The sequence below is a fragment of the Protobothrops mucrosquamatus genome, unplaced genomic scaffold (assembly GCF_001527695.2).
Source record: "Protobothrops mucrosquamatus isolate PMUCROS unplaced genomic scaffold, P.Mucros_1.0 scaffold75, whole genome shotgun sequence".
Taxonomy (NCBI): domain Eukaryota; kingdom Metazoa; phylum Chordata; class Lepidosauria; order Squamata; family Viperidae; genus Protobothrops; species Protobothrops mucrosquamatus.
This window is the reverse complement of record NW_015386452.1, coordinates 538,094-551,783: the sequence shown is the minus strand read 5'-3', so window position 1 is coordinate 551,783 and position 13,690 is coordinate 538,094. Positions and strand designations below refer to the sequence as shown.

At 35.2% G+C, this 13,690-nt stretch overlaps 1 protein-coding gene across 2 annotated transcripts in view; it reads left to right on the top strand.

The window, feature by feature from the left end:
* SREK1 (splicing regulatory glutamic acid and lysine rich protein 1) overlaps window positions 1-13,690 on the top strand; it is a 37,250-nt gene that overhangs the window by 22,611 nt on the left and 949 nt on the right. For both annotated transcript variants that reach the window (XM_015812204.1, XM_015812203.1), the window contains exons 5-11: window positions 2,059-2,237; window positions 4,059-4,189; window positions 5,736-5,844; window positions 7,568-7,687; window positions 8,000-8,560; window positions 9,480-9,575; window positions 10,780-10,918. In XM_015812204.1, the coding sequence (XP_015667690.1) occupies window positions 2,059-2,237; window positions 4,059-4,189; window positions 5,736-5,844; window positions 7,568-7,687; window positions 8,000-8,560; window positions 9,480-9,575; window positions 10,780-10,918 (1,335 nt within the window). The remainder of the gene's footprint in view (window positions 1-2,058; window positions 2,238-4,058; window positions 4,190-5,735; window positions 5,845-7,567; window positions 7,688-7,999; window positions 8,561-9,479; window positions 9,576-10,779; window positions 10,919-13,690) is intronic.

Here is a 13,690-nt window from a genome sequence, read left to right as displayed (position 1 = left end):
AGATACGAAGACTGAAAGAGAGGAAGAAGATTCCAGAGAGACAACCACTTGCTCATGGGTGAGGGAGGAGGAGGGTAGGTTAGTGAGTCGCCCTGTGCCAACGGGTGCGACCCGGCCATCTCACCTGAGAACCCCAGTATACCAGCAATACGGAACAAGCAGCCACGGGTGCAAGGAAGAAAGGAGAGCTAGCCAGGAGATCTTGGAGGTCTTCTAGTCCAGCCCCCCACTCAAGCAGGAGAACCTATACCATTAAAGACAAGTGACTGTCCAGTCTCTTCTTAAAAACCTCCAGTGATGAAGCACCCACAATGTCTGAAGGCAAGCTGTTCCACTGGTTAATTGTCCTCCCTGTTAGGAAGTTTTTTCTTAGTTCCAGGTTGCTTCTCTCCTTGATTAGTTTCCATCAATTGTTTCTTGTCCTTCTCTCTGGTGCTTTGGAAAATAAGTTGACCCCCTCCTCTTTGTTGCAGTCTCTCAAATACTAGAATACTGTTATCATGTCCCCCTAGTCCTTCTTTTCTCTAGACTAGCCAAACCCAAATCCTGCAACCGTTCTTCATATATTTTAGTCTCCAGGCGTTTAATCATCTTAGTTGCACTTCTTTGTACTTTTTCAATAATAATAATAATAATAATTAATAATAATAATAATAATAATAATAATAATAAATGTTTATTATTAATAATAAATATTAATAAATATTAATAATAATAAAGTTGGAAGGGACCTTGGAGGTGTTCTAGTCCAACCACCTGCTCAGGCAGGAAGTTTCCACAACTTTTTGTAATGTGGTGACCAAAAGTGGATGCAGTATTCCAGGTGTGGTCTTACTAAGGCTTTACAAAGCAATACTAATACTTCATATGATTTTGATTCTATGCCTCTGTTCATACAACCAAGGATTGTATTAGCTTTTTTGGCTGCTGCCACACACTGTTGACTCATGTTTAAATGATTGTCCATTAGGACTACAAGTTCCCTCTCACAGTTACTGTTTTTGAGCAGGTTACACCTAATTTGTACTTGTACCTTTGGTTTTTTTCCTGCCTAAGTGTAAAACCTTACTTTTTTCCATATTAAATTTCATTTTGTTGGATAGGGCCCATTGTTCAAGTGTGTCAAGATCTTTTTGCATCCTCAGCTTTTCTTCTGGGATGATGGCTATTCCTGCCAGCTATTGTCTTCTGGGATGATGGCTATTCCTGGGATGATGGCTATTCCTGCCTGCAAATTTGATGAGTACCCCTTCTATTCCCTCCTCTAAGTCATTTATAAAGATATTGAAGAGTATTGGGCCTAAGACAGAACTTTGTGATACCCCACTGCTTACTTACCTCCATGTAGNCCCATAGACTGACCGTTTAAGCCCTGATGATGTCAGCAGAATGCTGACGAAAGCTTGGCGTTTGGTACTGTAACATTAAACTCCTAGAGTTTGATTATTTTACCCTGGTGTTCGTTTTATTTTATTTGTTTGGCATGGATGCACCCAGGGATCATATATTCAGTTTAATTACCAATATATATATATATATATATATATACATAAATACGTATAATCTAATAGTCTAATAGTCTCTTTGAAATTGGTCATTCGGGTTTTCTCCCGTGTAAGATTAGAAGTATCATAGCGACGTTTCGATGAAATCACATTCATCATCATCAGGCTTGTGCTTTTAGCTTTGTGCTTCTCAGTGTAATATGAAATGTCTGAATATATATATATATTCATATTTTTAAAGGAGATACTCACCAAATAATCATTGTTGTCATTCATTCTGCGGTAACCAGACAATTAGAAAATTCCATGCTTATAAGTCAGATAAATCTTTAAGGTGTTATTATTTAGAAATCATAGAAATAAAAGTGTTATTTCTTGCTATTAATATTGGTATTCAAGATATAGTTTTCATTGGTATTCAAGATAGTGTTCATTTGCAGATCCATTATGGTGACAGATATTAACATTGTAGTTGGCATGATCAGAATAAGCAGAATCAAATACGTTTTACAAGTTATTTTTAATTTGAGTTGTTTGCTTTTTTTCCCCTCAGACTACAACAGCTGATCAGTTGCTTGAGTTTTTCAAGCAAGTTGGAGAAGTAAAGTTTGTGCGGATGGCAGGTGACGAAACCCAGCCAACACGCTTTGCCTTTGTGGAATTTGCTGACCAGAATTCTGTACCTAGAGCTCTTGCCTTTAATGGAGTTGTGTTTGGAGACAGACCATTGAAGTAAGAAAAACACACTTTTATAATCAATTTCTAACAACATTAGCCAGAATGGAAAGAGTTTGTAAGAGTTGTAGTCCAAAACATCTGGAGAGTATTAGGTTGCCTATTTCTAGCATAATACATACATACATATTCTTCATAGGAAAATTCATATGCATTTCCACAAAATGTGTGCAAGTCCCATGGGTTTACATAAGCAATATATTGCACACGCTTAACAAATAGTTCTGCTGTATGTCTATGAGGAAAATGCAAATGTTTTTATTGGTAACTCATTGACTTTACTCAAAATGAAACAAGTAATACATTTGCTATAATTAGTTAATAAATAGCCTTTGGACAGAAGCCCAACTTATAAGTTGGGGATTTAGCACAGAGAATTTGGTCGGCCTGTGGGAAGTTGAAGTTCATACTTGCCATCTCCAACTATAAATATTTCATAAAATGTGAATGGAAAAATGCTTTTATGAAAATCTGAGAGAACACTCCCACTGCGTATATATTATACTTTCATAAAGGCAGCTGCTAAATTGAGACCCAATTCTGTACTACATTGATAGGGTCCTGTTCTGTGCTAGAGATCTTGGACAATTCACTGTACTGATTGAGAGTCTTGGAAATTGTAGGCTCTCTGGAAAGCACCATGTTAAATGCTGTAAAACTTAGATATCTGTCTCTTTAATTTAATTTAGAGAATAAAGGCATATTTTGAAAAATCAGATCAGAGGCTTCATTTTTGTTTTCATCTTATTTGTACAGGGATAGGCAACTGGCCACAAACATCATTCCCACATTCTCTTTTACATTCAAGAAGTGTTCTCTTAATATCTAATAAAATTTAAAGTGCTATGCTAATTTAATATTTTGCTTGGATCTCATCAAAAGGAAGCAGTAGGCTGAAGCTAAATTGTATCTTGATAGTCAAAGTGCCTCTGGGCTTTGGATAGATCTGCATGCATTCTTAGGAAATTAAGAAGGTGGAGAGAAAAGGAAGCTTAGGAGAGCAATAATGTAACAAAAGAATTAGATGTGATCTAGTTAAATTAGAGAGTGATGGAAAGGATTAAGGAGTTATGGGATTATGATTTGACAGAAGGGAAAGAAAAAAAAAACATCTGAGTTCAAAGGTATTTTACTAGCAGGTCTCAGGTCTATCTTGTACCATGTTTTTCAAATTAGTTTTCTATATTGTCAGCTGAGAGGAGGAATAAGCAGGGTAAGTAATTGCTAAAAGCTATAGGCTTTTATGAGGGGGGCTTGATGGCTCAGCAGTTAAAGATGCTGAGCCGACAGCCTGGGTTTGAGACCTGAGCGCTGCGCAATGGGGTGAACTCCTGTTCCTGCCCAGCTCCTGCCCACCCAACAGTTTGAAAGCAAGCAAATAAATAGGTACCACTTTGGTAGGAAGGTAACCATGTTCTGTACGCCTTTGGTGTATAGCCATGCTGGCCACATGACCACAGAAAAGGTCTTCGGACAACACTGGCTTTCTAGGCTAAGAAACGGAGATGAGCACTGTGGCCTAGAGTTGGACACCACTGGACAGGCTTTTATGTAAAATGTATCTCTGATAGTTTTAACCCCTCCCCCCTTTTAATCATAATATGCAAAAAAAGACTGATTATTCCTCACGGAATAATAAGATAAAAAAATCAGTAGTTTTATCTGTCAGATTCATTGTTTTGAAGTCTAGTCCAAACCATTTGTGAGCTAATAGAATGAGTCCATTTTCTACTCAATTGCACAATTAAAAAAAAGATAAAATAAAGCATATGCATAGATGCAGTGAAATAATTAAATAATATCTGTGGTTTAATTTAGAATAAATCACTCCAATAATGCAATAGTGAAGCCGCCTGAAATGACACCACAAGCTGCTGCAAAGGAGTTGGAGGAAGTGATGAAGAGAGTACGGGAAGCTCAGTCTTTTATATCAGCTGCTATTGAGCCAGGTAGGCTTTTCCTTGCCCTGTATTTCCACTGGGATAACTCCTGGCATGTATATTTGGTGGAGCATTTTTTTTCTTCTAGGAAACAGGGAGATGCTATCCTGGGCAGAATTCTTTGGTGGACTCAGTAATTTTGATGAGTGGTTTAGTACTTTATAATCAAGAATGTGCAGTTAAGGTACCTGATAGCACTGCTTTTTAATGTCAGAGTATTGAATAAGTTCTAATCGTTTAAAAAAAGTACTATTTTGTTGGCCCATTCTCTGGTCTCCTTAATTCTCCTTTCAGATTTTTCATTCTTCTTACTGCCTGATCTGTTTCCCTACTTTTTTCTTTCTTTTTGGACTTCTTTCTCATTATGGTTTTCAGCTCCATTATTTTGTGTTGAAGTATAACTTTTCCTGGGAACATCAATGTTTTCTTTGAGTGCAGATAAGTAATGTGCTCAGTTGTTCTGCTTTTTTACTTTTAGGTATTGGGATTTAGAGGATACTTCTACATTTATTGAAGTAGTAGTAATACCCAGAATCATCAGAAAATTATAATAATTAGAAAAAGGTCAAAACTAGCATTATTCACCTGTTCAGCACTCGCTTTTATAAAAACTACTAAAATAATCCATGCAGTTAAAATTAGTCATTTACCAGAACACGGGAAGACAAGTGACAGGCAAAGTCTAGAGATAACTTGATTTTGTAATGAAAATTACTGAAGTAGTTGGCAGATTATCCGAGAAACAAATATCAATCCATGAAATTTTCTTAAGTACCTTACAAAGAAAAAGAAATTCTGACCCTTAAAATTCTTGTCCTTATTTGAATAATATGTGATAACCTTTAAAAATGAAAGAAAACATCATACAGATTATCTTGGTAGTTTTTCTTGATATGGCTAACATCTAGTCAGTCTGTTTTCAATAAACAATGTAAAAAAAAATTAGTGACCATAAACACCATAGCCATTTAACTAAGTTTGTAGAATAGTAATGAACATACATTATGAATCAGTCTATCATTTCATTTCATGTTATTAGCTATAACATTATAAAAACTGAATGAACAAAATTTTATTTTCTTGACTCTGGTTCTAGAATTATTGCCTTTCATATAGGTTGAGTCCATTATGCTCTTAAAGATTTGAGGATTAACTACCTAATTATAGCAATGCTTTGATAGTAAAATTCCAGTGCTATTCATGTGCATTTCTGCATAGCTTTTCAAAATTCTATCAGATTTTGTGTGTTTTCTGTCTGAAATCAATTTTACCAAACATGTTTTAATCTTGTGCATTGTGGCAGCAACAAATCCCATTCCTTATTTAGCTAGCTGTTTATAATTATCTGGTTTATGTGTACTGCTGCAGGATGGCTGCACTCAACGAATATATGCAATGACTTTCTTGGATGTTTCTGAAGGATTTTTGCAAAGAAGGAAGATGTGCAGAGAGTAGGCCCCTTGCAATATATGTGGTACATTCCACTTGTGCCAGATTGTTAGCTGGGATCTTTAAATATTCTGAGCTTACACTGCAAAGTCGTTTTTTCTCTCAGAGTCTGGAAAGAGCAATGAAAGAAAAGGTGGTCGATCACGTTCCCATTCACGTTCAGAATCCAGATCTAGTTCAAAATCTCGAAGGAAAAGATCACACTCAAAACGCAGGTAAGTCTTCTACATAAGGCTTCTCTGAGATCTACAGTGAATTTGTCTTCTCCTATGTCAGCTAAGGCAGGTGTCCCCAGTTCCCAGCCGTGGCTTGTTAGGAACTGGGCTGCATAAGCAGTGGGCGAGCGCACAAAGCTTTATTTGTGCACGTGTGGGATTAGGTTACTCACACAAAACCATCCCCTCGGCTGGTGTCATCTCTGCTGCCACTGCTGCCAATTCATGGAGCCGTGAATTACAGGAGTTACAGGGATTACTGTGATACAGCTGAACCTTGTATTTTGAGATCCTTTTGTCCAGTTTAAGAAGCTAGTAAATTATGGCATGAATTTTCAGATCTTTATGCAGCCCTGAGGTGGTACCCAAATTATTGAAATTTAATATTTTCACATGCAAAGCAAATGTATTAATTTTCTCTTAATTTGTGCTAAGTTAAGTTTAATGGTGGCCATGAATAAAATTACTAAGAATCCTGGTTTATCACAACGGGTGAAAAGCTTGCAGTCCTTCTTCTTAGATATCATTATAGTATTTTGAACTGGGAACTTTGTTCTTATTCAAATATGAATTCCTTGCTTGTTGCTTGCCAATGTTCTAAGACTGCACACACATAAAAATTGTTTCTACAAATTCAATCTGGTCTAAAAGTTAAATCAAAATGCACTGATTTAGATGACAAATGGAATTTTCAGTTTTTGGTTAAGTTAGAAGGAGGGTTCTACCAAGGACGACCAAGATGAGATTGAGCCTTCTTTGTGCATCAATATTTTATTGTAGTACATAGTGTGATAGTGGTGATATATGCTACAGAAAATAAAAACAGAGAAAAATGAAAAGTGTCTCAAGATTGAAAAGTAAAATTGTTGTAGATAACCTGTGAAGTTATAATAAATATATAATGTTTTTTTTAAATCCAAAAATTCTTTAGACACAGATTTCACAAACATAATAATACATTATGAGGAAGTTGTATATGAGGATACCAAAATGCTTCCATTATAATGTTATTAAAAATGATTGTGAAAAATATCTGTCTTGATCCATAGCATTCATCCCAAGAAAGTGCCACATAGTTAATATTCATATTTGTCTCCAGCCATTTTTTTACATCCAGTAATTAATACAGTATATACTGAAATTTTAAGACCTTATTAAAAACATAAAGTATTAATAAGTAAACGTATTTCTTAAATTCTGTTCCTTCTTATCCATCAATCCACATTGTTGCTCATATGATTGAAGTTTCTCCTGTGATGGAATAGGCAGTCTAGCTTCTCCCCGAGCATGGCTGTAAGGATTATTGGTAAAATTGGCATAATTTTATTGCATAAAAATAAGCTTCATAGGTTAGTTTCTCTTCCCTTGCCCCCTTCCCAAAATGGGAGACACAAGGGTGTTACAATATATAATTAATACTAAATTCAGATGCCTTGGCTGTGCATGTTGTTTTATTATGTTGTACTTTTGGAAGAACTTTTGTAGCCCTTTTTGTAAACTGATAAATTATAAGGTTATCATCATTTGTTGCCTTTCTTATAATAATTACATTTTAGTTGCCTTTTGCTTTGAAGTTGACTTTGGAACATATTATTTGGCTTTTCGTGTTGTTTAATAATTTGTGAATGTTCTATTTTTTAAAAAAAATGCACAATAATGCAGGCAACAAAGAAGAAAACCAATATAATTTATAGCATTTAGCCTCTACAATTATTTGCTACAGGAGTAGATCCCGTGATAGATCACGCTCTAGTCAAAAGGACAGACGCAGATCCAAAAGTCCATCCAAAAAACGTTCAAAGTCTAAAGAACGCCGAAGATCAAGAAGCAGCTCTCCTTCTCGGTGAGATTACTATAATTAATACTATCACATATTTCTGATATTATCATCTTGCTATAGAATTATAATTGTATGTTATCCAACTGTATATTTAACGGTCATCACAAATGGCATGAGGATAGACCAGTTAGCATAATATTATTTTCCTTTACTGATTTTTCTATCTCTCTGCTAGATGCTATTTTGTAATTTTTCTGCCATCAGTAATTGCTGCACCCTGTTAAAAGACAAGTTTAGGAATTGAGTTTACTTGACTTGTGCTCTCTTACAGTGAATATTGGGTAAGCTGAATTAATAATTATTTTCTTTCCACAGGGAGAAGAGAAAAGAAAGCAAAGAGAGGATTAGAGAAAAAGAGAAGATTAGAGAGAGAGACCGAGATAAAGAAAAAGAGAAGGATAGAGGTAGAGAAAAGGATAGGGGCATGGAAAAAGATAGAGGCAGAGAAAAGGATAGAGGGAGAGAGAAGGAGAAGGAGAAGACCAAGGATAGAGAGAAGGAACGAATGAAAGATAGGGATAAGGAGCGAGAAAAAAACAAAGAGAAGGAGAAAGAAAAAGAAAAAGAGAAGGAGAAAGTAGCAGATATGGAAAAAGATAAGAGAGAAGATTTGGACAAAGAAGGAGAAAAGGAAAAGAGAGAGACAGAAGGAGACAAAAAGAAGGATGACAAAGAACATGTCAGAGAAAAGGAGGAACACAAAGATAAAGGAAAGGAGGGAGAGAGGGACTATGAAAGAGACAAAGAAGGGGTGAAGGCAAAAGACAAAGAAAGAGACCGAGACAGAGAAAGAGATGAAAAAAAGAAAAAGGAGAAGAGATCTAAAACACCCCCTAGAAGCTATAGTTCCTCAAGAAGATCACGTAGTTCTAGCAGGTTTGATTTTTTTTGAAGTTCCTCAGTTCATTTTCTTTAAAATTGAAATTGTAGTAAATAGTACATTTAGTGTGCATTAGTGCATACTAAGACAATGATAAGATTTATTTGACACCTATTTAATCCCTTCAGATTTGATATCTGGAGGGATTAAATTAGGGCCACATAATGAATCAATTACCATGTACTTTGATCTGTTAAATAATGAAGGATTCCAGAAATAAACCTTTGGTACTTCTAAGACAAGATTTTTCTTGTGCAAATCCCTTGCCTTGTCTTGATATTTACACATGAAGTTCATATAATCATGCAATAAACTTCCATACACAGCCTTATATATATTTGGTTATTCATCAACTGAGTAAATAGCCTCTGCTGCATTGCAAATGTTTTCTTCTTCAAAACATACCACATCAGTTTTCTTTTAAATCAACTGGACTTGTGTTAGGTTTTAATGCATTTTTATATGAATTGTATAGACAGGGCCATTATGCCAAATTATGGTTTAGCATAATGAGCACCCAGAGCAGCTTATAGAAGGCTCTCTGTTTTTCTCCAGCCCTGGAGACGTAGAATCCACCAATGGGTTAACTCTGCCTTCCTGCCCATTAGACCGGGTCAGCCAACTTGTCACGCCCGTCCAGGGGTAGCCACTCCCCATTCTTGACTAAGTCTTTAGCCCAGGTGGACGTGATAGATTGGCTCCCGGTCTAAGGTAACAGAGACTAAAATATTGGTGGATTCTACTCATCTCACTCCACAGTTACAGTAACTGTTGCTTTTGAATCAAAATGTGCACTGCACTAACTTTATAGGTGAGGTTGACTGCAATTTAAGATGTACATGATAGAGCAACCTGAGCTTAATTAAATTAGTAATTCCCACTGGACTTCCAATTTTTGATTAATGGCTCTTACAGAGATCGAAGGAAGAGGAAGAGTCGAAGTCCTTCAAAGTCTCCCAGATCGTCCAAAATCACAAAAAGGAAATCATCTAGGTCTCCATCTCCAAGGAGGTAAGTGAATAGATTTATCATGCAGAGTTTCTGTACTGTTCAGATTCTTCTGCAGTACATGCCTCTCATTAATAGCAGACAGATTAATGCAAATTGAAACATTGAACAAAGAGAAACAGAAAACATGTCTGCCTTTTGTTCTTTTACTATAATTATCTTCAAGATTTTTTTTCTTTTTAGGATATTCTAAATAATTTACCTTAAATTGTAGATATATATAATCTCCAAACTATAAATAAACAGCATTTATAATATAAATCTCTAACCATTATTGTTCCTTTGAAATATAGAATTCACTTTAAAAATAATTTTTTGTAGCAGTTGCCTGACTGGAAGTTGAAAAAACACCCTAGAAAAAAAGATAGTGGTAAAACAGTTCTTTAAAGACTGCAGAGGAAACATGTTTGAACTTGGCTTGGAGCAGTCTTTAACTTAATTGTTGTTATTGGAGCTTGCTGCAGCACATCCTAAAGCAGGGGTCCTCAACCTTGGCAACTTTAAGACTTGTGGACTTCAACTCCCAGAATTCCTCAGCCAGCAAAGCTGGCTGAGGAATTCTGGGAGTTGAAGTCCACAAGTCTTAAAGTTGCCAAGGTTGAGGACCCCTGTCCTAAAGGGATTATTAAGGCCCAGGGTTTTTTAGTTTGATGGGTACACTTTATAGATATTTTTATTGTTGTTGTAAGCTGTCCAGAGTTGTTTAATATGGGTTTAAGTTGTTTAAGATACAAATCTTCTAGACAAATAAAATTTTAAGATGACTTAAATAATTTTATTTGGGAAAGAACTAAGAGATACTTTTTTAAAAAAAAAATGCTAAATTTGACATGTATAAAACATTTTTCTATTGCTAGGTATTCTATGTTGAGCAGCATAAATTATTTAATGCAAATTTATGTGCCAATTTTGAGAATAGTTGAGGATTATTTTTATCCAGGTATCTTGAGTAAAATCTAAAATTAACTTCCCTATGTTTAAAGTAAGTATTTAGAAGAAATTGTTAAAATAAATTTTACTTTTTCTGTCATTAAATATATTAAGTACTATGAGCTTGTTGCAGTGTTATTTGTCATGAATTCAGTATTGTTTGAGGATGTGTGACTTTGCTGATTGTTCTTTAATGAATTCATATGAAAGTATCTGTAAGCATGAAATGAATCATCCTATTTACATTAGGGGGGGTATAATATTTTTTCCAAAACAGAAGCAAGAAAGAGAAAAAGACAGAGAAGGAGAGAGATATAAGTAATGATCGAAGAGAGAGGGAGAGGTCTACCTCAAAGCAAAAGAGTAGTAAAGACAAAGAGGTCAAACAAAAATCAGATAAAACCACAATTGTGAAGGTAAGCCTATTTTGATTAAGCCAATGCAATCATTGTAGAATATTTTAGGAAGACTTCAGTGCCTGCTGCCTTTCATTGGTTCTTTGGATACCTCCTGAATTTTATTTAATTACTGAACAATTCTCTTCTCAATTCCTCAGTAATTGCAGGCAAGAACAAGAAGTCATAAATACCATATTCCTTTTTTAAAAAAATAATCAAATAGTTTAGTGTGAAAGTACAAAATTTGCAGTGTTGAATTTTATTCTTTTGGGGCCTTCTCAGAATTATTCCCTCGGTAGAATGTTGTTTCCAATAGGAAGGAAAGACAACTGTTCTTAATTGCAGAAGATGAAATAAATCAGTTGTATTCAGTTTTAGCATATTTTCTAATACTGTTCTGAAGTTAATAATAAACTAAATAATATATGTGTGTAATAAGCTATCTTGAGTGGTATTTCTACAAGAAATACATTAAATAGCAATTTTAATGGTTTTGTAGCTATCTATTGTAATGAATAGGCAGACAAGTTCCCAATACCCTTTAGTGGCAGCCAGCAACCAGATAGGATTGAGTTGACTCCTCTTCTTAGCACGTAAATGGAAAGATTTCTCAAAACTTTCTCTGTAGGCTGGAAGAACGTTGATAGACATAGAAAGAGGAGGGTTTTCAGTGAGGGTTTTCAGTCACCAAAATTCTCTTAGAAGCCTATATTGAATTTTAAATATTTCTCTGTATCCTATTGAATTGTTGTCATGTAACAGTTCATGAAAGAAGATTGTGCCCACCTATTCCCCTGCCCCTCCCCTATTGTCAAAAGGTGTTTTTTTTCTTGAGTAAAATGAGCATGGAAGTAATTCCCCCTCCCCTTCCTTCACTGTTCAGAGTAGAACTCACATTTTGCATAACAAAAGGGTTGCTTTTGGACCAGGAGAAACAGTGAACCTTTCTCAGGAGCTGCAGTAGTGGTTTTGCAAGCTTGGCAAAATTAGGGATGAATTTCCTGTAGAAGTTAGCAAAGCCTAGAAAGTGCTGCAATCTTTTGCATAACAGGGAATGGCAGTGGAAATACTGCAATAGAATAGACTGCACCTTTGCTGGAAAGCACCTAAATGCTTTCTGGATATTCTATAACCCAAGTCAAATTGAGTGTGCATTTTTCTAATTTAGCAAAGAGCTTATTGTCTTGCAATTTGTGTAATATATTTCTCATATGAGTTACATGCAAGCAGGGATCTTCAGAATAAACCAAGAGGTTATCCAATAGACAATAATGTCTGCAGAAATGTTTCTTTGTGAAGCTAGCAAAAAAACTTTGGAATAAACCAGGCTGAAAGACATCACTATGTATTCAAATCTCCTGTACCTTGTATCAAAGATTCATGCCCTTCTTTCATTCTGATTAGGTTGTAAGCACTTCTCAAGTCTAGTTTTGTAAAAGGGATCTTTTTAGTAACTAGTTTAGTAGATCTGAGATACGTGGGAGTGAATAATGGTGTCTAATCAGTGCTTTTTTTGTAAGAAAAAAAGGTGCTGGAACTCACACATGTTATACAACCCGCCTTGCCTACCCTGCAAGGATCCATCCAAAAAAGGTGCCGGAACTCCGTTCTGGGCGTTCTATGACAAAAAAAAGCCCTGTGTCTAATTGTCACTTTGTTCAGTTCCTTGTAGTCATGAATTGTGTGCATTTGGGTTCTCTCCTTTCCCTTTAGATTTTTTGTCCCAAAGGTGCCTTTTCCAAATGATTTGCTTTTCATCCAAGAAGCTTCTTCAGTTCTAGCTCAGTTCTTCAGTTCTACAATTAATGTAGTAACTAAATTATAAAACAAATGTTACCAATATAAATTCAACAACAATATAATAACTCCAAGTAGCCAGGTTTATTGTATCTCCTGCCTTAGTCCCTAAATGTATATTTTAAAAACTATTGCTTTTAAAAGCTTCCTAAATCCTAGGGTATGGTTCTTTCATTTGGTGGAAGATAATTTCCCATTCTGTGTAGCAGGTTTAGATAGTTAATTGGTGGCTAGCTAATGATTACTATAGGAATAGAAGAAACTAATTGTTGCAGTACTAATAGCAATAGAAAGATGCAATGTATTGTGAATTTCATTAAAATGTTGCCATTTAAAATATTTCAGAGGTTTCAGTTTTTTATCAGATGTCTTTCTTTCTTTCTTTCTTTCTTTCTTTCTTTCTTTCTTTCTTTCTTTCTTTCTTTCTTTCTTTCTTTCTTTCTTTCTTTCTTTCTTTCTTTCTTTCTTTCTGCATTTTTTATACACAGGGTTGAACAGAAAAGTTACCAGTTAATGAGGGAGGAATCATTTTTTTGAATCTAGAACTAATCATTGTGCTTACCTATTGTCAGGCATTAAATACTGGAATTCAACAATTGCTGTTAATTTTCTTATTTGGGCAGCTTCGGAATATACATATATTTGGCTGGATGCACAGCATTACGGTCTAAATACAGTAAAACTCTAGTTCTCTGGAAAGAACTATTCAGCAGAAAGTTATGGAATGGAATGTGTAATAAAAATAGTAGAAGAAAGAATTTCTATGTTGCTTAGACAGTGGGAGAGTGTCTTAGCTTCTATAGCAAGAATGTCAATGGATCTCAAAATATATCTTATACAACAAAATAGGCTTAAGTGCCAGACATTTCTTACAAAGTTGTGGTTAATATGAGAAAAATGTTTTAAAATTCAAATTTTGGAGTGCATGAGAGTGCATACCCTCAAAAATCAATTAGATAAATTTGATGTGTATTTTTTATTTCTTGTCTTTTA